Below are 25,657 nucleotides of genomic sequence, written 5' to 3' on the forward strand. Positions count from 1 at the left end.
AAATGATTCCATAGATGAACTCCTCTATATGATATACATATTTGTTTTACATGTGTTCATACCTTTGCTTTTGAGTACACATAATATCCCTATTAGTTCATATTTACTGGTTCACATCTGAAAAATATATACAGTAGCTGAAAGAAGATGGCAGAATTCTTTCTGGAAGGTTATGATTAAAAGATTTATTTTTGAGAATCTTCATTTGTGAATAAATAAAAAACTACCAGTGACAATTATTGTGTTTAAAACATTCTCATATTGTTTTCACTTTCTTATAATCCCCAAAATATACATTTCAGAAAACATGGGCACGTTTTTCGAATGTTAGGGAAATGCCAATAACGTACATCATCCCACAGAACTTGACTTTATATGCATTCATCAAATAAATGTATGGTTGATTCTATGTCCCCATCACAGAAAGTGTCGTCTTCAATCGCAACAAGTCTTAAAAACATGTTTAAAGAGTACATTCCTGTTTTTCAAATGAACTTTGTTTGCCTTTGGACAAATGGAAGTTTTAGGCAATTTGTATAATTATTTTTGATTTTGTTCCAGAGAAAATAGGAATCGAGTTAGAATTTGATCTAAAAGGGAAAAAATACTTTAGCAAAGAATTGTCAAATGTTAGAGTTGGAAAGTTTGACGTGTGTTATATTGTGGTCACCCACCAAAAGCCCACAGAGTTCTCCAGTCAGCTGTCTGAAAAAGATGATCTGCTGTATTTAGAATATTTCAAGGTAAAGCCTTTATCATTTTTTTTAATGAGTTTTGGTCTATTAACAATAACATCTTTATCAAATAAAATACCTCTATAACTTACTTATAAAGTAAAAGTCACAAAAGCACTCGTCACGGGATTTCCCAAATGCTGTCCTATGGCCGACACCACATAGTAAAGTACAGTGGGTGGCGCTATGAACCCAAGAGTAACAACAACAATGATAAATAAAGTTGCCTGGTTTTCTCGCGAGATTTGACAGCACTGCGCGTGAACGGAAAAGACCAGGAAACGGCAAGATGGCGTTCGACGGAGAAGACTTATTGTGGTTATGATAGTACTTTGTTCTTAATCCGTACGTACATGTACACATATATGCTGTTTAATAGTGCAAACTTCGTTAATATTTGTTTGTGTCGGATAAATTAGTCTGAGCGCACTTTGACGCTCCTCGTGTTAGCTTAGCTTAGCGTGCTAGTTAGCTTAGCGTGTTAGCTGCTAACAAAGAGAGGCGGAAGTGATCAAAACACATCGCTAAGCAGAGATCAAGTGTGAGTGTAAAGTGTTGTGATTGTGTGAAAATGTGCGAAAGAACGATAGCAGAGTACGAGGAGGAACTACTGGACGCTGTTTTCGAAGAATATGAAGTTTTGTCACAAAGAACAGGTTTGTTTACTTACACTATATTGCCAAAAGTATTTGGCCACCTGCCTTTACTCACATATGAACTTCATCATCATTTCTTTGTATTCCTTTCATGAAAATGCATACATACGCACTTTCATTGTTTGTTGTTTCTTATACATTTCCATGATCAGAAAGGAGCAGATGGAAGAATACTATTCTTATATTCATCTGCCCCCTTTTTAACACAAATTACTTTAGATGACTTTATAACTGTTCCCTCCACCAACACCCGAACTCCAACATACTTTTTGTATTTCGTTTAAGCATTTTCACAATGACACGTCCAATCAAAATCAAAAATCAGTTTGATATAATTCCAGTTGTCTCTTTTTGTAACTCTTTTTAAATTCAAAGATATCCTTGCAACTTTTTAAGTCTTTCTCTAGAGCAGTGGTTCTTAACCTTTTTTCAGTGATGTACCCCCTGTGAACATTTTTTTAATTCAAGTACCCCCTAATCAGAGCAAAGCATTTTTGGTTGAAAAAAAGAGATAAAGAAGTAAAATACAGCACTATGTCATCAGTTTCTGATTGATTAAATTGTATAACAGTGCAAAAAATTGCTCATTTGTAGTGGTCTCGCTTGAACTATTTGGAAAAAAATATATAAAAATAACTAAAAACTAGTCGAAAATTAAACAAGTGATTCAATTATAAATAAAGATTTCTACACATAGAAGTAATCATCAACTTAAAGTGCCCTTCTTTGGGATTGTAGTAGAGATCCATCTGGATTCATAATTCTAAACATTTCTTCACAAAAAAAGAAATCTTTAACATCAATATTTACGGAACATGTCCACAAAAATTCTAGCTGTCAACACTGAATATTGCATTGTTGCATTGTAATGAATGGCATAGCCTACTTGATTTGATGTTCAGTTTATGAACTTACATTCATATTTTGTTGAAGTATTATTCAATAAATATATTTATAAAGGATTTTTGAATTGTTGCTATTTTTAGAATATTTAAAAAAAATCTCACGTACCACTTGGCATACCTTCAAGTGCCCCCAGGGGTACGCGTACCCCCATTTGAGAACCACTGCTCTAGAGAATTCCATTAGAGATGTCAGATAATATCGGACTTCCGATATTATCGGCCGATAAATGCTTTAAAATGTAATATCGGAAATTATCGGTATCTGTTTCAAAAAGTAAAATTTATGACTTTTTAAAACCCCGCTGTGTACACGGACGTAGGGAGAAGTACAGAGCGCCAATAAACCGTAAAGGCACTGCCTTTGCGTGCCGTCCCAGTCACATAATATCTACGGCTTTTCACACACACACAAGTGAATGCAATTCATACTTGGTTAACAGCCATACAGTTCACACTGAGGGTGAACGTATAAACAACTTTAACACTGTTACAAATATGCAGCACACTGTGAACCCACACCAAACAAGAATGACAAACACATTTTGGGAGAAAGGCAGCACAGTGGAAGAGTGGTTAGTGCATCTGCCCCACAATACGAAGGTCCTGAGTAGTCCTGAGTTCAATCCCGGGCTCGGGATCTTTCTGTGTGGAGTTTGCATGTGCTCCCCGTGACTGCGTGGGTTGTCCCCGGGTACTCCGGCTTCCTCCCACCTCCAAAGACATGCACCTGGGGATAGGTTGTCTGGCAACACTAAATGTGAATGTGAATGTGAATGTTGTCTGTCTATCTGTGTTGGCCCTGTGATGAGGTGGCGACTTTAATTTTTTTTCATTTATTTATTCATTTCAGGCAATGACAAAGAAGTACAAGTTGACAAGACATAATAATATAAATTAATATAGTGCATTATTGTCCAGTTTTGCCTGAAAGGGAGTGGGAAGAAGATAACTTATTTAATCCCACCCCCAGTTTACCATTCAGTGATTATTCACATGAGTTTCACTCTTACTTTGTTCAAGGATTATAATACAGATGTTGTATCATAGTGGCATTACCACAGGTAACAATAATGATTACACTGTAACAATCATTTGTATCAACAATGTAGGAATAATGAATATACCAACAATGGTAATAGACAACATAACAATAATGGTAATAGACAACATAGCAATAATGGTAATAGACAACATAGCAATAATGGTAAGGAAACATTGAGCACATGTTAACACTTTGAGATATAGTACATCAGCAGGTCAATCTAAAGACCCTCATCTCTATATTTGAACCAGACCCCATGTTTGTATAATAGTTTAAATCGATTAATAGTTTGGCATTGCTTGTGTTGTAAGTCCAGTTCGTTCCGTAGTTTTACTCCACATACAGACACACAAAAACGTTTACGAGTGGTTTGAGCTCTCGGCAATAAGAAATATCCAAAGCCTCTCAAGTTATGAGCCTGCACTCGTCTTATAAAAAAACATTGTAGATTAGGTGGCAATAATTTGTTAAAAGCTTTATATAAGATTATTAATGTATTATATTTAACAAGGTCATCAAATTTGAGCAACTTTGATTGCATTAACAGATTATGAGTATGTTCTAAATAACCAACGTTGTGAATGATCCGCACTGCTCTTTTCTGTAATATGATCAGAGGATGAATTGTGTTGTGGTAAGTATTCCCCCATACTTCAACACAGTATGGGAGTACCAAGGTGCAGTATAGAGTACGGAGTGCATTTTCATTGAGGTATGGTTTTGCTTTGTTTATAATTGAGAGGCTTTTGGAGATTTTTGTATTAATGTGTCTGACATGAGGTTTCCATGATAGTTTACTATCAATTGTTACTCCCAAAAATGTATTCTCATTTACGATTTCAATTTGGGTACCATCAATACTTATTTTCTGTTCAGACGTTATGTTGCGATTTCCAAAAATCACTATCTTAGTTTTATTTATATTCAAAGATAATTTTTTTGTGTCCATCCATTTTTTTACTATGTTTAGTTCTGTGTTTACTGTATTTATGAGCTCATTATAGTCATCACTACTGTAGAATATATTTGTGTCGTCTGCAAATAGTATAAATTTCAGTATTTTGGATGTATTAAACATATCATTAATAAATACATTAAACAGTTTTGGCCCCAACACGGACCCTTGGGGGACACCACAAGCAATGCCAAGAGTATCAGATAAAAATTGACTTGTCCAGGGTGTACCCCGCCTTCCGCCCGAATGCAGCTGAGATAGGCTCCAGCGACCCCAAAAGGGACAAGCGGTAGAAAATGGATGGATGGATGGATTTTGGGAGAACATCCGCACCGTAACACAACATAAACACAACAGCACAAATACCCAGAACCCCCTTGCAGCACTAACTCTTCCGGGACGCTACCATATACACCCCGCTACCCCCTACCCTCCATTTATTCAGGAGTTCTCTAGTTAACATCACTAAGGCTGCCTCTAAAGGGAGTGGTCACACATATCATGCGAGCAGCTCAGCACGCACAATACGTGATTATTCAGAACGGAATGTGCTGGGGGCCTTGGGATTTCGCCTTGACTCTGCTTTGTCTGCGTGCTGTCGTCTTGTCTTGTTGAGGTACTTGAAGTCTGTCCTTGCATCTTGTTATCTTCCACTTGCAGTGGAAGATAAGTTGTGTGCCTTTGCACAGATAGAAAAGTACAACTTGAGCACAATAGATAATAACTATAGCAACGGCCTTTAAGCATAAGAGTTGTGTGATAACTTATACATGATTATTCTAACAACTGCTCTAGTTGGACTTTCGCTTCTTAAAAGTCGCCACTGTCCTCCTAATATTTGCATATTTTGTAGATCTCTGTCCTAAGGGATAACTGGGATACATTAAAGTTACGTCCACATCACAGACATGCATGGTTTTAAGCATTTTTGAGATTTTTTTTTTCATGCTATTTAACTAATGGTTAGGACTATACCATTACAAGGTCAAAGTTAGAGGTGAGGCGTGTAGTAGGTTGACAAGTATACAGAAAAAAATGGTTACTCACTTTACACCAGTGGTTTATAAAGTTCTAATTTGGTCTTTAGGAATGTTTTGATCAATGCTGGCTCGTCCTTAAAATGGCTTATGGCCGGGACAAAATAAACTCTTTCCCATGTTTTTATTGGATGTTTAGTTACAACCGGTTGACACAACACAAAGAAAAACACCCATTGTGTTTACTGTGTTAGTTAAGAACTACTTTTATTGCCACTTAATCTTATCTACTTATTTACCCAACAGACCAGCAGCTCCCCCACATCAAAGAGGAAGAGGAGGAAGTGTGGATCACCCAGGTGGGAGAGAGTCTTCTCGGGCAGGAGGAGGCTGATCTCACCAAGTTTCCACTGACTGTTGTCTCTGTGAAGACTGAAGACCATGAAGACAAACCACCTGAGTCCTCACAGCTTCATCACAGTCCAAGTAAGCACAACATCCACATATCATCTAATACAATGTTTGTGACACATGTTCATCCAGGTACCACAGTTATGACTAAAAGTGGATATACTGTATACCATACCATACCATACCAACTTTATTTATAAAGCCCTTTGAAAACAACCACAGTTGAATAAGAAAGGGCTGTACACCACAAAGAAATACAGGCAAAGGACAGACTAAAAAATAACATTTAAAACATAAGTAAAATACACATTGAAAAAGCAAATACAAATTACCCTAAGAACAATTTGTTAGATAAAAAGCAGTTAAAAAGTTAAAATCAGGTAAAAAAGTTAAAAACCGTTTAAAGTCTCATGCTGGGTTAAAAGCCAGGGAATAAAAATGGGTTTTAAAAAGGGTCTTAAAAGTAGCTGAAGAAGGGGCCTGTCTCACATGGAGAGGGAGATCGTTCCAGAGTTTGAGACCCGCAACAGAGAAGACCCTGTCTCCTCTGAGCTTGCGCTTTGGTTTGGGTACCACCAGGATCAGCTGACCTGAGGGACCGGGTGGGGGCATAGAGGTGGAATAGCTCAGAGAGGTATGGTGGGGCAAGACCACGTAAGGATTTAAAAACGAGTAAGATAATTTTAAAATGGACTCTAAAAGACAGGCAGCCAGTGGAGTGCGGCTAAAACAGGAGTAATGTGCTCTCTTTTCCGGGCGAGAACCATGGACTAGGACTTGGAGGTGCTGATTCTCATCCCAGTCACTTCCCACTCTGCTGCGAACCGATCCAGTGAGAGCTGAAGATCTTGGCCAGATGAAAGCATCAGGACCACATCATCTGCAAAAAGCAGAGACCTAATCCTGCAGCCACCAAACCAGATCCCCTCAGCGCCTTGACTGCGCCTAGAAATTCTGTCCATAAAAGTTATGAACAGAATCGGTGACAAAGGGCAGCCTTGGTGGAGTCCAACCCTCACTGGAAACGTGTCCGACTTACTGCCGGCAATGCGGACCAAGCTCTGACACTGATCATACAGGGAGCGGACCGCCACAATCAGACAGTCTGATACCCCATACTCTCTGAGCACTCCCCTCAGGACTTCCCGAGGGACACGGTCGAATGCCTTCTCCAAGTCCACAAAGCACATGTAGACTGGTTGGGCAAACTCCCATGCACCCTCAAGGACCCTGCCGAGAGTGTAGAGCTGGTCACAGTTCCACGACCAGGACGAAAACCACACTGTTCCTCCTGAATCCGAGTTTCGACTATACGGCGTAGCCTCCTCTCCAGTACACCTGAATAGACCTTACCGGGAAGGCTGAGGAGTGTGATCCCACGATAGTTGGAACACACCCTCCGGTTCCCCTTCTTAAAGAGAGGAACCACCACCCCGGTCTGCCAATCCAGAGGTACCGCCCTCGATGTCCACGCGATGTTGCAGAGTCTTGTCAACCAAGACAGCCCCACAGCATCCAGAGCCTTGAGGAACTCTCGGCGGATCTCATCCACCCCCTGGGCCTTGCAACCAAGGAGCTTTTAAACAACCTCAGCCCCAGAAATAGGAGAGCCCACTACAGATTCCCCAGGAACTGCTTCCTCATAAGAAGACGTGTTGGTGGGATTAAGGAGGTCTTCGAAGTATTCCCTCCACCGATCCACAACTTCCGCAGTCGAGGTCAGCAGAACACCAACCTCACCATACACGGTGTTGACAGTGCACTGCTTCCCCTTCCTGAGGCGGTGGACGGTGGTCCAGAATCGCTTCGGAGCCGTCCAGAAGTCGTTTTCCATGGCTTCCCCGAACTCCTCCCATGTCCGAGTTTTTGCCTCCATGACCGCTGAAGCCGCACACCTCTTGGCCTGTCGGTACCTGTCCGCTGCCTCCGGAGTCCTATGAGCCAAAAGAACCAGATAGGACTCTTTCTTCAGCTTGACGGCATCCCTCACCGCTGGTGTCCACCAGCGGGTTCTAGGATTACCGCCATGACAGGCACCAACTACCATGCGGTCACAGCTCCAATCAGCCGCCTCGACAATAGAGGTGCGGAACATGGTCCATTCGGACTCAATATCCAGCACCTCCATCGTGACATGTTCAAAGTTCTTCCGGAGGCGGGAATTGAAACTCTCTCTGACCGGAGACTCTGCTAGATGTTCCCAGCAGACCCTCACAATGCGTTTGGGCCTGCCAGGTCTGTCCGGCATCCTCCCCCACCATCGCAGCCAACTCAACACCAGGTGGTGATCGGTAGAAAGCTCCGCCCCTCTCTTCACCTGAGTGTCCAAAACATGAGGCCGCAAATCCGATGACACAACTACAAAGTCGATCATGGAACCACGGCCTAGGGTGTCCTGGTGCCAAGTGCACATATGGACAACCTTATGTTTGAACATGGTGTTTCTTATGGACATCTGTTATGGGCTATGTTATGGTGTGGTGAAAGAATCCTCTGCATTTGACCCATCCCCATGTTCACCCCGTGGGAGGTGAGGGGAGCAGTGAGCAGCAGCGATGGCCACGCTCGGGAAGCATTTGGTGATTTAACCCCCAATTCCAGCCCTTGATGCTGAGTGGAGGGAGGCAATGGGTCCTATTTTTATAGACCTTGGTATGACTGGGCCGGGGTTTGAACTCACGACCATCCATTCTCAGGGCGGACACTAACCACAAGGCCTCTTGATACTTCATAAAAAATAAATTTTTCAAAATCATTTTTTTCTGTCTTGTCTTGTTTGTATGCAAGGTTTTACTGCTGTGTTTATTTTAATTTTATAACTTGTTATGTTGCTTATGTAATTCACGTATGTACAGTGTGATTATAACATCTTGAATGTCAACATGGTGACTGATGAGACCCTCTTGGACATCATCAGAACATACACCGGTGCAGGACAATATCTCATGTGACTGAGCAAAGTTCGACTTTTCTAAAGCATGTGTTTGTCTTCTTGTGTCCTGCAGATGTCTGTGAAGAACATATTCTCCCTGAGCAGCAGGAGTGGACCTCCAGGATAGAGCAGGAGGAGCCGCAGCCCCCCTATATTAAAGAGGAGGAGGACCCAAAGCCGCCCCACATCAAAGATGAAGAGGAGGAGTCGCAGCCCCACCACAATAACAAGGAAAAAGAGGAACACAGCGACGATCTTAAAGGACTGGAGGAGGTTGATGTCACCAAGATGCCAGTGACTGGTGTCCCTGTGAAGAGTGAAGGTGATGAGGTCAAAGGTGAAAGTGAGGAGGAGAGAGAGGCGGAGCCTCCAAGCAGCAGCTCAACTCAACACATGACAACAGAAGCTGATGGAGACCACTGTGGAGGATCACAAGCAGACAAGCTCTTAGCTCCACTATCAGATAGTGAGGACACAACGTCACACTCTCCTGACACTGATGATGAAGACTCTAAAGATGATAAGACATGTCACACTGACAACACACACTTCACATGTTCTCACTGTGACAAAACTTTTAATGACCGTCACAATATGAAAAGACACATGAGAATACACACTGGAGAAAAACCTTTTTCCTGTTCAAAATGTGGTAAAAGCTTTCAACGAAACGACGTGTTGAAAGACCACATGAGAACACACACCGGAGATAAACCTTTTTCCTGCTCAGAATGTGGTAAAAGTTTTGTAAAACATAGCCATTTGAAAGTGCACATGAGAATACACACTGGAGAAAAACTTAAAAAAGATAAGACACGTCACACTGACAATACACGCTTTAAATGTTCTCACTGTGACAAAACCTTTATATACCGTTGTGCTCTAATAACACACGTGCGAAAACACACTGGAGAAAAACCTTTTTCCTGCTCAGAATGTGGTAAAGGATTTGTACGACATGGCTATTTGAAAGTACACATGAGAATACACACTGGAGAAAAACTCAATACCTGTCCAATCTGTGGTAAAACCTTTTTAGAAAAACACCATTTAAAAGCACACATGACAACACACACTGGAGGTAAATCTTTATCCTGTTCAGTATGTGGTAAACATTTCGTATGGAAACGATATTTGAAAGAACACATGCAACTACACACTGGAGAGAGAACAGTTTCCTGCTCAGAATGTGGTAAAGTTTTTACACAACAAAATAAATTAAAAGTACACATGAGAACCCACACTGGAGAGAAAGTGTTTAGTTGCAGTGTGTGTAATGAGAGATTCTCTTACGGGAATCAGTGTAAGAAACACAAGTGTGCTGGTGAGAACAGCAGCAGCAAATGAAGTTGCAGGATTTGAAATATACTGTCAAAACTTTGTTAACTTTGACTTTCTAACAACATCAGCACATGTAACATATAATGACTGTCTCAGAATCCTGCTCGGAAAGCCCATTTAAACTGATGTTTAAATGTATATGTAGACTGCAGGGGTCCAAGAATGATCTTATTATACAGATTACCAATCCTAGGTGTAATTCTATATTTTTATTGTTTTATTGCTGCTTTTATTCATTTATTAGATGTCTTGTACTGAATATGCACAAGCACTGTTTTTTAATATTATGTGATAATGCCTTTTGTACTGTATTTTCTTTATTTTATGTACTGTATGTAATTTTATGTCTACTTGGACATTAGAGTCTGCAATAAAGCTTGATTGATTGATATAACGTGTGACATTGTTGTGTATTTAACACAATCTTGTTAATATGATTCTAACATTTACAGATTAGCTATTTTAGATTAGTGCTTTTTACAGTCAAGTATATGCAGTAATATACAACATTGTACTTTTATTCAAAAATGAATGCAACGATTTGACTGAAAAGGTGAAAGTAAACAGTACAAAACATATACAATAAAACATTCTTTGTGTGTATTGATATTCCTAATTCATCTTTATACTCATTCATAATAGTGTTTTTATGTAGTTTTTTTTAAGATAATGAATTGTTACATTTTTATTTTTTTTTTATCGTAAATGATTCCATAGATGAACTCCTCTATATGATATACATATTCGTTTTACATGTGTTCATACCTTTGCTTTTGAGTTTTAGGCAATTTGTATAATTATTTTTAATTTTGTTCCAGAGAAAATAGGAATCGAGTTAGAATTTGATCTAAAAGAGAAAAAAAAATTAGCAAAGAATTGTCAAATGTTAGAGATGGAAAGTTTGACGTGTGTTATATTGTGGTCACCCACCAAAAGCCCAGAGAGTTCTCCAGTCAGCTGTCTGAAAAAGATGATCTGCTGTATTTAGAATATTTCAAGGTAAACCTTTATCTTTTTTGTTTTATTAGTTTTGGTCTATTAACAATAACATCTTTATCAAATAAAATACCTCTATAACTTACTTATAAAGTAAAAGTCACAAAAACACTCGTCACGGGATTTCCCAAATTCTGCCCAATGGCCGACACCACATAGTAAAGTACAGTGGGTGGCGGTATGAACCCAAGAGTAACAACAACAATGATAAATAAAGTTGCCTGTTTTTCTCGCGAGATTTGACAGCACTGCGCGTGAACGGAAAAGACCCGGAAACGGCAAGATGGCGTTCGACGGAGAAGACTTATTGTGGTTATGATAGTACTTTGTTCTTAATCCGTACGTACATGTACACATATATGCTGTTTAATATCGTTAATATTTGTTTGTGTCGGATAAATTAGTCTTTGCGGCTCCTCGTGTTAGCTTAGCGTGCTAGTTAGCATAGCGTGTTAGCTGCTAACAAAGAGAGGCGGAAGTGATCAAAACACATCGCTAAGCAGAGATCAAGTGTGAGTGTAAAGTGTTGTGATTGTGTGAAAATGTGCGAAAGAACGATAGCAGAGTACGAGGAGGAACTACTGGACGCTGTTTTCGAAGAATATGAAGTTTTGTCACAAAGAACAGGTTTGTTTACTTACACTATATTGCCAAAATTATTTGGCCACCTGCTTTTACTCACATATGAACTTCATCATCATTTCTTTGTATTCCTTTCATGAAAATGCATACATACGCACTTTCATTGTTTGTTGTTTCTTATACATTTCCATGATCAGAAAGGATCAGATGGAAGAATATTATTGTTATATTTATCTGCCCCCTTTTTAACACAAATAATTTTAGATGACTTTATAACTGTTCCTTCCACCAACACCCGAACTCCAACATAATTTTTAATTTTCGTTTAAGCATTTTCACAATGACACGTCCAATCAAAATCAAAAATCAGTTTGATATAATTCCAGTTGTCTCTTTTTGTAACTCTTTTTAAATTCAAAGATATTCTTGCAACTTTTTAAGTCTTTCCCTAGAGCAGTGGTTCTTAACCTGGGTTCGATCGAACCCTAGGGGTTCGGTGAGTCGGCCTCAGGGGTTCGGTGGAGCCTCCACCGCGGAGGTCAAGACATACCCGACTCATCGTGTAAGTAAAAACTTGTCCCTATCGGCGTCTTATGGATACCCCCGAACAATGTTCCCTGTAATTTTCCATATGCGTGAGCAAACGCAAAAACTCCTTGAGGATTCAGTGGAGCACATGTGAGCGACATCAGATGTGCACACTGTGGCCACACCTGTCCCAAATCTGACTAAATAACAAGTTAAATGTTTTATTATTATAATCAAACGACAGCAGTTAAGTGTTTAGGCCCACTTACAATGACAATAACAAAAAATATTGTTTTTCATGAGCTGTGTACTAGTATTGTATGTCTGGGTGGGGGTCCTGCTTTGGAAATAATTTGTACCCCTTTCAGATATTGCATTTAGTTACCACTAAAACATTCGCATGTTGCACAATGAGATGTAAACATGGGATCATGTGCACATTCCTGTAACTTTCTGTTTGTAAAAAAAATATATTGATTAGTATTTCTTTAACATAATAACATCATTTCATGATTCATATTTATAAATTAAGATTACATTAAGAAAAAACAATGTTTTTCTCTAAAGAAGGGTTCGGTGAATGTGCATATGAGACTGGTGGGGTTCAGTACCTCCAACAAGGTTAAGAACCACTGCTATAGAGAGAATTCCATGCTTTCACACCAGCAACAGACAAGCACATTTGCTTCAAATTTGTTGGCACTCTTGGATGTTTAAAATCATACGACCTTCTGTGGTTCTCATCTTCAGATGTGAACACAAATAACTTTTGTACGGCCTTCAGAAGAACTTTATTTCTAGCTTTGAACATCACTAATAGAGTATGCAATTCTACAATGTCTTTTAGTTTTAATAATCCTGACCTAATGAAGAGTGGATTTGTGTGGTCTCTGTATCCTACTTTAAAAATGATACTAATTTCTCTTTTCTGTGAAAGAAATAAATGCATTATGTTGCTGTGATATGTATTTCCCCATATTTCTGCACAATAATTGAAATAAGGTAGAATAATTGAGCAATATAACATTCTCATTGTGTTATACGGGAAACTGTATTTAACCTTGTTCAAAATAAATAAGCGTTTAGATAGTGTAAGTGCCGTTGAAACTTACACTTAATATTTTTGTTTTAAGGGTTCATATTTTTTGTTGAAAATTATTATGGTTGTGAATTCATGTTACATTTTTTGTAAATAAGACCCATTTTGTTTACTATAAAAAGGGCAATTTATTTCCTTTGTTACACCGCTATTCTCGCGAGGTTTTGGTTAAGTATTAGGGGTTGCGAGACCTGCATTCGCCCAGACATGCAAAAGACTTTGAGCGAGCCATCAGCAGCAGCAAGAACATTTAGCTAGCTGAACAAGGTATTTGTCATATTGTGTCGAATTGTTCTGTATATTTGTAAAGTACATTGATTTAATTATTGTACGCTCATTTAGTATGCACAAGACTGAAGTATCTGCTGCCCAAGAACCTCCGAAGTGGCAAGCGGCCACGAGGTACACTACCTTCAAAAGTTTGGGGTCACCCAAACAATATTGTGGAGTAGCCTTCATTTCTAAGAACAATAATAGACTGTCGAGTTTCAGATGAAAGTTCTCTTTTTCTGGCCATTTTGAGCGTTTAATTGACCCCACAAATGTGATGCTCCAGAAACTCAATCTGCTCAAAGGAAGGTCAGTTTTGTAGCTTCTGTAACGAGCTAAACTGTTTTCAGATGTGTGAACATAATTGCACAAGGGTTTTCTAATCATCAATTAGCCTTCTGAGCCAATGAGCAAACACATTGTACCATTAGAACACTGGAGTGATAGTTGCTGGAAATGGGCCTCTATACACCTATGTAGATATTGCACCAAAAACCAGACATTTGCAGCTAGAATAGTCATTTACCACATTAGCAATGTATAGAGTGTATTTCTTTAAAGTTAAGACTAGTTTAAAGTTATCTTCATTGAAAAGTACAGTGCTTTTCCTTCAAAAATAAGGACATTTCAATGTGACCCCAAACTTTTGAACGGTAGTGTAGATATTTTGTTAAGCACTTTATTTGCCTGTGACTGAACTATGTCTAAAGCATTGTATTTCATGTCTTGTCCTGTAGTTTTAACGGCATAAACCCAAGTAAAGAGCCCGTCTTTAAGAAGCCGTGCCTGTGTTGTCATTTCGGAGCCACAGATAGCTTCTTTTTCACATGCAATATATGAGCTTTCCATGTCAACTTTTCATCTAAGATGACCCCAGGAAATCCAATTTCAGACACCTTCTCACATTGTTTATGGATAAACTCACTTCCATCTTTCTTTTATTACTGAATACCATACATGTAGTCTTTTCCAAATTTAAAGATAATTTATTTACATCAAACCACAATTTTAGTTGAACCATTTCCTCTTCAATATTATCGGCTAAGATTTTCAAGTCATCTCCTGAACAGTATAAATTTGTATCGTCTGCGAATAATACGTACTGTAAAACTTTCAAAACCTCACAAATATCATTTATATATAAAATAAAAAGTTTGGGTCCTAAAATCGAACCTTGTGGAATTTCACATTCAATATTCATACATTCTGACCTATGATCATCGATCTCAACATATTGCTGTCATTGTAAATACCTGGTTAACCAGTCCAGTGCAACTCCTCTAACTCCATAAGTATATCATTTAGAAATGAGAATTTGATGATCTATAGTGTCAAATGCCGTCTATAAATCAATGAACACTCCTATTGTGTATTTATTTTGATCAATTGCAGTTGTAATCTCTTCAATAATGTTCACGATGGCCAAGCTTGTAGACTTATTTGATCGAAATCCATATTTAAAGGCCTACTGAAATGATTTTTTTTTTATTTAAACGGGGATAGCAGATCCATTCTATGTGTCATACTTGACCATTTCGCGATATTGCCATATTTTTGCTGAAAGGATTTAGTATAGAACAACGACGATAAAGTTCGCAACTTTTGGTCTCTGATAAAAAAAAGCCTTGCCTGTACCGGAAGTAGCGTGACGTCACAGGAGGAAGGATTCCTCACAATTCCCCGTTGTTTACAATGGAGCGAGAGAGATTCGGACCGAGAAAGCAACGATTACCCCATTATTTTGAGCGAGGATGAAAGATTTGTGGATGAGGAACGTGAGAGTGAAGGACTAGAGTGCAGTGCAGGACGTATCTTTTTTCGCTCTGACCGTAACTTAGGTACAAGGGTTCATTGGATTCCACACTTTCTCCTTTTTCTATTGTGGATCACGGATTTGTATTTTAAACCCCCTCGGATACTATATCCTCTTGAAAATGAGAGTCGAGAACGCGAAATGGACATTCACAGTGACTTTTATCTCCACGACAATACATCGTTGACGCACTTTAGCTACGGAGCTAACGTGATAGCATCGGGCTCAAATGCAGATAGAAACAAAATTAAAAAAAAACCTGACTGGAAGGATAGACAGAAGATCAACAATACTATTAAACCATGAACATGTAAATACACGGTTAATAATTTCCAGCTTGGCGAAACTTAACAATTGAAGCTAACTACGGAGCGGCGGCGGGCGTTGTAGCTTTCGACGACACCCCGGCCGCCATCAGAGTCGGCAAGAAATATATATTTCCCCAATGTTACGTACCTGACATGCACATAGCGACACGCACGTACGGGCAAGCGATCAAATGTTTGGAAGCCAAAGCTGTACTCACGGTAGTGCGTCTGCTATCCAACTCAAACACAACACAACCTCCTGATTGTGTTGCTGTAGTCCGCCGCTAATACACCGATCGCACCTACAACTTTCTTATTCGCAGTCTCCATCCATTGTCCATTAAACAAATTGCAAAAGATTCACCAACACAGATGTCCAGAATACTGTGGAATTGATCGATGAAAACAGAGCAGTTTGTATGGTGACACATTGGGTACGAAAACTTTCGTTGCCGTCGTGACGTCACGCGCATACGTCATCATACATAGACGTTTCCAACCGGAAGTTTAGCGGGAAATTAAAAATTGCACTTTATAAGTTAACCCGGCCGTATTGGCATGTGTTGCAATGTTAAGATTTCATCATTGATATATAAACTATCAGACTGCGTGGTCGGTAGTAGTGGGTTTCAGTAGGCCTTTAATAATTTATGTTTTTCAATAAAGCAGTCTAATTTATTAACAAATAGTTTTTCAAACACTTTTGAAAGTTGAAATAGGAGAGATACTTGTCTATAATTGCCAAATGTATGTTTATCCAGTTTTAAATAAAGGTATGACCTTAGCTGTTTTCATACTGTCTGGGAAAACGCCTACTTTAAAAGTATCATGAAATGGTTTAATAATGCAATCAATTGCGTTTTTTTATTATTTTCATGTCAATACCCTCATTGTCTGTTGAGGTCTTGTTTTTTTAGTTTATAAACTACAGATAATATTTAATTTTCAGTCACTTCACTAAGAAACATTGACTGCATAACCCTATTTTCCCTTTTCCAGACACCCCCTGATTGATCATTAGCTCTTGGTACTTTGTTTGCTAAGCTAGGTCCTACATTTACAAATAATTTATTTAATTCATTGACAATTTCATCTTTTTTTTCAATGAACATATTATCTTTTTTTAAACATCTAGGTAGTTCTGTTCGCCTTGTCCTATTCCCTATTGCTTTATTCAGAATATTCCATGTAGCTTTTGTGTAATTTTTTATTTTCAAGCAACATTCTTTTGTAATATTCCCTTTTTGCTTGTAAGCCACTGCTCCCCTCACCTACCAGGGGGTGATCAAGGGTGATGGGTCAAATACAGAGAATAATTTCGCCACACCCAGTGTGAGTGTGACAATCATTGGTACTTTAACTTTAACTTAACAACATATTGGTCAACTTGTTTTTGTAGTTCTTATAGCGTTTTTCAGCATTCTCTGTTCTTGATTTGATAAACTCCTTATAAAGTCTATTTTTCTTTTTACATGCATTTTTCAAACTGTTTGTCATCCAAGGTGCATTATTTTGCCTTTGTTTAGATCTGCATGGAACCTCAGGACAATGCTTGTTGTACAGAGTAATATAATGTTTACGAAAATAATCATAGGCAGTGTTTATATCGTCTGATTGGCAATAAAAGTTAAAAATAGTGTCAGACTTTGTGTGACTTCTTCTGGAGGCTACAATACATATTACTTACATTTGTTTTCACGTAAAAAAACCCCCGATTTTTTTCAAGGTGCCGTGGCGGTGCGCCACATTCAGTTACATTAAGGAGAAACCCTGATGCACAGCTTCGTTTGATATTTTTCATAAAAACAAGACAGTTTCAGACACACAATATTTGAGAGAGGTTGATGTTTGTAACAATGTGTAGGAGAAAGTAAAGAAAGATCCCTTTCTTTGCCGATGAGCATGAGTAGGTGGCGGTGGGGGTGCGACCTTCTCTCATGACTGATCTGGAGGATGACTGTGAAAAAATGATATTTCGCTCAGTTTGTAACAATGTGTATCAACATGTTTACACAAAACTCACACGGTCACCGTTACTTATATTGACTACATTGTAGTGTAGTAGAATTTCTGACCTTTGACCTATATTGCATGTCTGTCAAGAATGTACGCTCATTTAATTTCTCTTCTATTCTGTGCAAGTGGGACAAAAGTGAATATTAAGTCGTGCCAACCTGTCTACAGAATGTGTTGACTGTCTAAAGGATTCGAGTTGTTATGGAACAGATAGGGAAAACAAAAAGACATTGACACACTATATAAAAAACAATGACGCACAAGAGACATATAAAAAATGGCAGAAGACCGGAACTCGAAAGTGATTTTGGCTTGTGTGTGTCTTGTTTGCTCTGGAGTAATATGTGGTCTGTCTGCACGGCCAACTTAATTCAACCTGCACTTCTGATAATGGGTAAATAAATTTGTTGTACTAAACTACTTTTGTTGCCTGCTTAATCTTCGGACAATCCACTACAGTAGTCAATATAATTTATAGTTTCATGGCTAATTTCACTTCCTGATTCTGACCTACATGCATCAATAAGTGAAAGTAAACATGTATTGTCAATCATCTTTCAATAAGTAAAGTAATCAACACTTGATTTATGAAAAGAACATAAAGGTGACTGACAGCGTGTCGTAGATGGTCTCCAAGTGAATGTGGGAACTTTGTTCTAGAGAGGAATAGTTGATGGAGATACTTCATAAAAACACCACATAGTAAAACATGTTTTGGTAAGAGTTCATTTTGGCCCAGCCAACAAAACCTTTTTTTTTTACAAAAAAAAGTTATGAATGTAGCATAACTAACATAACATGTAACATAAGCATTTTTGAGATTGTTTTTCTCATGCCATTTAGCTAATGGTTAGGACTATACCATTACAAGGTCAAAGTTAGAGGTAAGGCGTGTAGTAGGTTGACAAGTATACAGAAAAAAATGGTTACTCACTTTACACCAGTGGTTTAAAAAGTTCTAATTTGGTCTTTAGGAATGTTTTGATCAATGCTGGCTCGTCTTTAAAATGGCTTATGGCCGGGACAATATAAACTCTCTCCCATGTTTTTATTTCATGTTTAGTTACACACTTTTGAAACAACACAAAGGAAAACACCCATTGTGTGTTTACTGTGTCAGTTAAAGGCCTACTGAAATGAAATTTTGTTATTTAAACGGGGATAGCAGGTCCATTCTATGTGTCATACTTGATCATTTCGCGATATTGCCATATTTTTGCTGAAAGGATTTAGTAGAGAACATCGACGATAAAGTTCGCAACTTTTGGTCGCTGATAAAAAAGCCTTGCCTGTACCGGAAATAGCGTGACGTCACAAGTTGTGGAGCTCCTCACATCTGCACATTGTTTACAATCATTCCCACTAGCAGCGAAAGCGATTCGGACCGAGAAAGCGACGATCACCCCATTAATTTGAGCGAGGACGAAAGATTCGTGGATGAGGAAAGTGAGAGTGAAAGATTAGAGGGCAGTGGAAGTGATTCAGATAGGGAAGATGCTTTGAGAGGCGGGTGGGACCTGATATTCAGCTGTGAATGACTAAAACAGTAAATAAACACAAAATATATATATACTCTATTAGCCACAACACAACCAGGCTTATATTTTATATGCCACAAATTAATCCGCATAACAAACACCTCCCCCTTCCATCCATATAACCCGCCAATACAACTCAAACACCCGCACAACACTCAATCCCACAGCCCAAAGTACCGTTCACCTCCGTAAAGTTCATACAGCACATATATTTCCCCAAAGTTACGTACGTGACATGCACATAGCGGCACGCACGTACGGGCAAGCGATCAAATGTTTGGAAGCCAAAGCTGTACTCACGGTAGCGCGTCTGCTATCCAACTCAAAGTCCTCCTGGTTGTGTTGCTGTAGCCAGCCGCTAATACACCGATCCCACCTACAGCTTTCTTCTTTGCAGTCTTCATTGTTCATTAAACAAATTGCAAAAGATTCACCAACACAGATGTCCAGAATACTGTGGAATTTTGAGATGAAAACAGACGACTTAATAGCTGGCCACGATGGTGTCCCAATACTTCAGCACAATCCGTGACGTCACGCGCAAACGTCATCATACTGAGACGTTTTCAGCACAATATTTCGCGGGAAATTTAAAATTGCACTTTACTAATCTAACCCGGCCGTATTGGCATGTGTTGCAATGTTAAGATTTCATCATTGATATATAAACTATCAGACTGCGTGGTCGGTAGTAGTGGCTTTCAGTAGGCCTTTAAGAACTACTTTTATTGCCGCTTAATCTTATCTACTTATTTACCCAACAGACCAGCAGCCCCCCCACATTAAAGAGGAAGAGGAGGAAGTGTTGATCAATCAGGAGGAAGAGTGTCTTCTAGGGCAGGAGGAGGCTGATCTCACCAAGTTTCCACTGACTGTTGTCTCTGTGAAGACTGAAGAGCATGAAGACAAACCACCTGAGTCCTCACAGCTTCATCACAGTCCAAGTAAGCACAACATCCACATATCATCTAATACAATGTTTGTAATCCAGGTACCACAGTTATGACTAAAAGTGGAGATACTGTATGGACAAGAGCTGCTGTTCGCCACAACTCAGCCCAAACACTCAACACACAGACACCGCACATGTCACACACAACAGCACCAGCCCTTAAAGGCACACACACACACACATATCACAAATATTACTGTAACACGCGTTGCTGCGTCTGGGTTCTTCGGTGGCTGCTGCTGGAAGGATGAGGCCTGAGGGTCAGGGTTTAATGAGTCTTTTATTTTCTTTTTTGTTTGTTCGCTCGGGCTCGTGGCTCGTCACTCTCCGCTCTGCGTCTCTCCTCTCTCTCTCTCTCTCTCGCTCCCCCTCATGACCTCGGACGCTGCTAATAAAGGAGACAGGTGATTAGATAACCCGTTCCAGCTGGGAAATCCACTCACCTGTCAGCTGCTTCATAGTCGGCTCCTGCACACGCCCTGCACGCAGGAGACGCGCGGGCCACACCCCCTCCACATGCATCCACCGCCCGACTCAGGCTGGGCAGCCGTCCGGCTGCACCCACTCCCCCACCCCTCCGTAGAGGAGCGTGAGAGGAAGTCGGCCACGGCCATCTGCGTACCCGGTCTGTGGACCACCCGGAAGTTACAGGGTTGTAAAGCGAGATACCACCGGGTGATCCGCGCGTTGGCATCCTTCATGCGGTGCAGCCACTGGAGTGGATTGTGGTCCGAGCAGAGGCTGAAGGAGCGTCCCAACAGGTAGTACGGGAGGGCCCCGACCGCCCACCGGATGGCAAGGCACTCTCTCTCCACCGTGCTGTACCTCGCCTCCCGGTCCGAGAGCTTTTGGCTGATGTATAGTACGGGCCGGTCGACGCCCTCCACCCGCTGGGACAGCACCGCTCCCTGTCTCCTGCCTGACGCGTCCGCCTGCAGACAGAAGGGGATGGCAAAGTTAGGCATGCGCAGTACTGGCTCCTCGCAGAGGGCTGTTTTTACCTTCTCGGACACCTGCTGGCACTGCTCCGTCCACTGGACCAGATCTGTAGCACGCTTTCGGGTGAGGTCAGTCAGTGGGCCGGTCAGGTTCGCAAACCGGGGAATAAACCTACGGTAGTAGCCCGCCAGACCCAAAAACTGCCTCACCTCTTTTTTCGTCTTGGAGGGTGGGCAGGCAGGCTGCGATCGCCGCTATTTTGTCTACCTGTGGGCGCACCTGCCCTCCTCCCAAGTGGTACCCCAAACACTGTACTTCCTTCCGGCCAACTGCGCACTTCGCCGGGTTGGCGGTGAGCCCCGCCTGCCTCAGGGACTCGAGCACTGCCCCCACCCGCCGCATGTGCTCTTCCCAGCAGCTACTCTGGATGATGACGTCATCCAGGTAGGCAGCCGTGTATGCAGCTTGCGGGCGCAGCACCCGGTCCATGAGGCGCTGGAACGTGGCGGGCGCACAGAATAAGCCAAACGGAAGGGTCACAAATTGGTACAAACCTTCCGGGGTGGAAAAGGCAGTTTTTTTCCGGGACTCTGGTGCCAAGGAATCTGCCAGGAGCCCTTGGTTAAATCCAGTGTCCTGAAAAAACGAGCAGTGCCCAGCCGATCCATTGGGTAAGCGTCAAAACGTGATATTTCGTTCACCTTGCGGTAATCCACACAGAACCGCACAGACCCATCCTTCTTCCCTACCAGAACGATGGGGCTGCACCACGCGCTGTGGGATTCCTCTATTCACCTCCAACTCCAGGATTTTAATTCCTCCCGAACCACTTTGCGTTTATGTTCGGGGAGCCTGTAGGGCCGAGACCGCACCGTAACCCCCGGGCTGGTCTCAATATGATGTTGGATGAGGTTCGTGCGGCCGGGCCGAGGGGAGAACACATCAGAAAAGCGCTGCTGCAGCTTGGGAACATCCGCTTCAGACAAACCACCTGAGTCCTCACAGCTTCATCACAGTCCAAGTAAGCACAACATCCACATATCATTTGATTCTCAGGGCATTCAATCCATCACAACTGGACTGTTCAGTAAGTGGGCTTCATCAGTTCATGCTCATAGACTTCAAGTCCTTAATCTAATAATTTAACTTTAAGGCCTTAAAATGTCTTAAATTCTATCAGAATCTTGTAAAAAAAAAAAAACTTAAATACCTCCTTGAAAGGTATCAACAATTGTTTTACCAATGCTTATAATTAGTTCATAAATATATTTAAAATAAATGCATGAACTCATTTGCTGTAAAGCCCGGTCAGAATTTATGGAGCATAGGGATGTCACGGTATGAACATTTCTTATTAAGGTTATTGTGACCAAAATGATCACGGTTGTCATTATTATCGCGGTATTTTTAAATGTACTCAAATTTTTTAAAAGGTCCTTATACTGAACTTTTTTTACTGAGTTTTATTAAAAAACAAACCACACATTCCAACATTATTTCCTTTGTAGAATAAACATTATGGTAGATAAGGACACTGAATGTCATGGACCTCAAGTAGAAATTGCATATGCATATGAAAGCAACACTAGTGCGTAGTATAATGGCAGAAACAGAATAACAACATAAATAAAAAAATTAAAAAATGTGAAAATTGTGCAAGATAGCACTTTATGGATGTAAGAGATAAACAACAAAGGCCAATATGAGAATTTTGCAAGATGGCACCTAATGGCCTTAAGACGTAACTGCACTTTTTGTCCATATAGATAAAAGTAGTGTTCATGTATGACATCTAGTCTTATACATAGGGCTGCACGATTATGGCCAAAATAATAATGATTTATTGTGTTAAGTAAAACAGTGGGTGTGACGCAGTGTTTCCCCCATAAAATGTGTTAGTTAAGGTGGTGTCTCTCCAGGGGGATGGAGGGGGCGGGTGGTTGTAAGGAACAGTGTAACTCGGCCTGTCGCCATCACGTCTCCATCTCATCGCTGCCACCACAGCCTGGGGGGACAATAGACTACAGACTTTGGTGAACTAGGCCGGCTTCGTCGCGTGAGGAAGCATACAATTTTTGGTTGTGTTTGCCGCTCCATATGCTGAATGCCGATATACTATATATATCTCGATATTTTTTCCGTAAAGTAAAATCAAAACACAAAACAGTCCTAGTTACCTGAGATACTAAGTATGTCATTATTATGACTTAGTAAGTCAATATTTTTATTATATGTATATTAAAATAATGACTTACTAAGTCAAAATGAATTAATAAGTCAAATGAATGACTTACTGTAAGTAAGTGTTTGCAATAAACGTTTAAAAAACAGAGAGGGGGCCACATGCTGACATCCAACCCTACATCTTGAATGTCAAGGTGGTGACTGATGAGATCCTCAAAGACATTATGAGAACATGTGCTTGTGCAGGACAATGTGTCATGTGACTGAGCAAAGCTGGATGTTTCTAAAGCATGTGTTTTTCTTCTTTTGTCCCACAGACGTCTGTGAAGAACATATTCTCCCTGAGCAGCAGAAGTGGAGCTTCAGGATGGAGCAGGAGCAAGCCCCCCACTTCAAAGAAGAAGAAGAGGAGCCACAGCCCCCTCACATTAAAGAGGAAGATGAGGAACACAGCGTCAGTCAGGAGGAGTTTGAAGGACCGGAGGATGACCATGTGATCCGTGTTATTGTGAAGAGTGAAGGTGATGAGGTCAAAGGTGAGAGTGAGGAGAAGAGAGAGGCGGAGCCTCCAAGCAGCAGCTCAACTCAACACATGACAACAGAAGCTGATGGAGACCACTGTGGAGGATCACAAGCAGACAAGCTCTTAGCTCCACTATCAGATAGTGAGGACACAACGTCACACTCTCCTGACACTGATGATGAAGACTCTAAAGATGATAAGACATGTCACACTGACAACACACACTTCACATGTTCTCACTGCGACAAAACCTTTAAATACCATTGTCGTCTGAAAGACCACATGAGAACGCACACTGGAGAAAAACCTTTTTCCTGCATAGAATGTGGTAAAAGCTTTCAACGAAATGACATGTTGAAAGAACACATGAGAACACACACTGGAGATAAACCTTTTTCCTGCTCAGAATGTGGTAAAAGCTTTTGTAAAAAGGGCGTGTTGAAAGGACACATGAGAATACACACTGGAGAAAAACTTAAAAAAGATAAGACATGTCACACTGACAATACACGCTTTAAATGTTCTCACTGTGACCAAACCTTTAAACACCATTGTCATCTGAAAAGACACATGAGAACACACACAGGAGAAAAACCTTTTTCCTGCTCAGAATGTGGTAAAAGTTTTGCAAGGAATGGGAATTTAAAAGAACACATGAGAACACACACTGGAGAAAAACCTTTTTCCTGCTCAGAATGTGGTAAAAGTTTTGTAAAAAGTAGCCATTTGAAAGTGCACATGAGAATACACACTGGAGAAAAACGTAAAGATGATAAGACACGTCACACTGACAACACACGCTTTAAATGTTCACACTGTGGCAAAACCTTTAGATGCCGTTGTGCTCTAATAGCACACCTGCGAAAACACACTGGAGAAAAACCTTTTTCCTGTTCAAAATGTGGTAAAGGTTTTGTACGACATGACTACTTGAAAGTACACATGAGAATACACACTGGAGAAAAACTCGATACCTGTCAAATATGTGGTAAAACCTTTGTAGTAAAACACCATTTAGAAGGACACATGACAACACACACTGGAGGAAAACCTTTTTCCTGTTCAGTATGTGGTAGACATTTCGCATGGAAACGATATTTGAAAGAACACATGCAACTACACACTGGAGAGAGAACAGTTTCCTGCTCAGAATGTGGTAAAGTTTTTACACAACAAAATAAATTAAGAGTACACATGAGAACACACACTGGAGAGAAAGTGTTTCGTTGCGGTGTGTGTGGGGAAAGATTCTCTTATAAAAAGCATTGTGAGAAACACAAGTGTGCTGGTGAGAACAGCAGCAGCAAATGAAGATGCAGGATTTGAAATATACTGTCAAAACTTTGTGAACTTTGACTTTCTAACAACATCAGCACATGTAACATATAATGACTGTCTCAGAATCCTGCTCGGAAAGCCCATTTAAACTGATGTTTAAATGTATATGTAGACTGCAGGGGTCCAAGAATGATTTTATTATACAGATAACCAATCCTAGGTGTAATTCTGTTAGGTACCAATCCTGTATATGGAAACACTGGTATCTGTGCCTTTTATAGAATGTGTAGACACATTTTTAAAGTGTGTGTGTATATATATATATATATATATATATATATATATATATATATATATATATATATATATATATATATATATATATATATATATATATATATATATATATATACTACCGTTCAAAAGTTTGGGGTCACATTGAAATGTCCTTATTTTTGAAGGAAAAGCACTGTACTTTTCAATGAAGATAACTTTAAACTAGTCTTAACTTTAAAGAAATACACTCTATACATTGCTAATGTGGTAAATGACTATTCTAGCTGCAAATGTCTGCTTTTTGGTGCAATATCTACATAAGTGTATAGAGGCCCATTTCCAGCAACTATCACTCCAGTGTTCTAATGGTACAATGTGTTTGCTCATTGGCTCAGAAGGCTA

At 40.1% G+C, this 25,657-nt stretch overlaps 3 protein-coding genes across 5 annotated transcripts in view; 2 read left to right on the forward strand and 1 right to left on the reverse strand.

The window, feature by feature from the left end:
- Window positions 1-25,657, reverse strand: part of LOC133640585 (oocyte zinc finger protein XlCOF6-like) — a 404,169-nt gene that overhangs the window by 262,143 nt on the left and 116,369 nt on the right. The gene's annotated exons all lie outside the window — the stretch shown is intronic.
- LOC133640655 (oocyte zinc finger protein XlCOF22-like) lies at window positions 984-10,349 on the forward strand. 2 transcript variants are annotated; one of them, XM_062034200.1, is made up of 4 exons: window positions 984-1,390; window positions 5,576-5,755; window positions 8,686-8,712; window positions 8,755-10,349. In XM_062034200.1, the coding sequence occupies exons 1-4, from the start codon at window positions 1,306-1,308 to the stop codon at window positions 9,957-9,959; spliced, it is 1,497 nt and encodes a 498-aa protein (XP_061890184.1). In that variant the 5' UTR covers window positions 984-1,305; the 3' UTR covers window positions 9,960-10,349. The 2 variants fall into 2 exon arrangements, with proteins under 2 accessions (XP_061890184.1, XP_061890183.1); XM_062034199.1 differs by having other exon boundaries at window positions 8,686-10,346.
- On the forward strand, window positions 11,226-25,262 carry LOC133640624 (gastrula zinc finger protein XlCGF57.1-like). 2 transcript variants are annotated; one of them, XM_062034148.1, is made up of 3 exons: window positions 11,226-11,576; window positions 19,868-20,047; window positions 23,496-25,262. In XM_062034148.1, exons 1-3 carry the CDS (start codon window positions 11,492-11,494, stop codon window positions 25,010-25,012), a joined length of 1,782 nt encoding a protein of 593 aa, XP_061890132.1. In that variant the 5' UTR covers window positions 11,226-11,491; the 3' UTR covers window positions 25,013-25,262. The 2 variants fall into 2 exon arrangements, with proteins under 2 accessions (XP_061890132.1, XP_061890133.1); XM_062034149.1 differs by lacking the exon at window positions 11,226-11,576 and adding an exon at window positions 13,326-13,425.

Source organism: Entelurus aequoreus, linkage group LG23, assembly GCF_033978785.1.
Source record: "Entelurus aequoreus isolate RoL-2023_Sb linkage group LG23, RoL_Eaeq_v1.1, whole genome shotgun sequence".
In the NCBI taxonomy this organism is placed as follows: domain Eukaryota; kingdom Metazoa; phylum Chordata; class Actinopteri; order Syngnathiformes; family Syngnathidae; genus Entelurus; species Entelurus aequoreus.

Excerpts from the sequence above, each read along its gene's own strand:
- LOC133640655 (XM_062034199.1), top strand. The coding sequence starts at position 1,306 with ATGTGCGAAAGAACGATAGCAGAGTACGAGGAGGAACTACTGGACGCT. Across the intron at positions 1,391-5,575 it reads AGTTTTGTCACAAAGAACAG|ACCAGCAGCTCCCCCACATC; the intron begins GTTTGTTTACTT and ends TTTACCCAACAG. Across the intron at positions 5,756-8,685 it reads ACAGCTTCATCACAGTCCAA|ATGTCTGTGAAGAACATATT; the intron begins GTAAGCACAACA and ends TGTGTCCTGCAG.
- LOC133640624 (XM_062034148.1), top strand. The coding sequence starts at position 11,492 with ATGTGCGAAAGAACGATAGCAGAGTACGAGGAGGAACTACTGGACGCT. Across the intron at positions 11,577-19,867 it reads AGTTTTGTCACAAAGAACAG|ACCAGCAGCCCCCCCACATT; the intron begins GTTTGTTTACTT and ends TTTACCCAACAG. Across the intron at positions 20,048-23,495 it reads ACAGCTTCATCACAGTCCAA|ACGTCTGTGAAGAACATATT; the intron begins GTAAGCACAACA and ends TTTGTCCCACAG.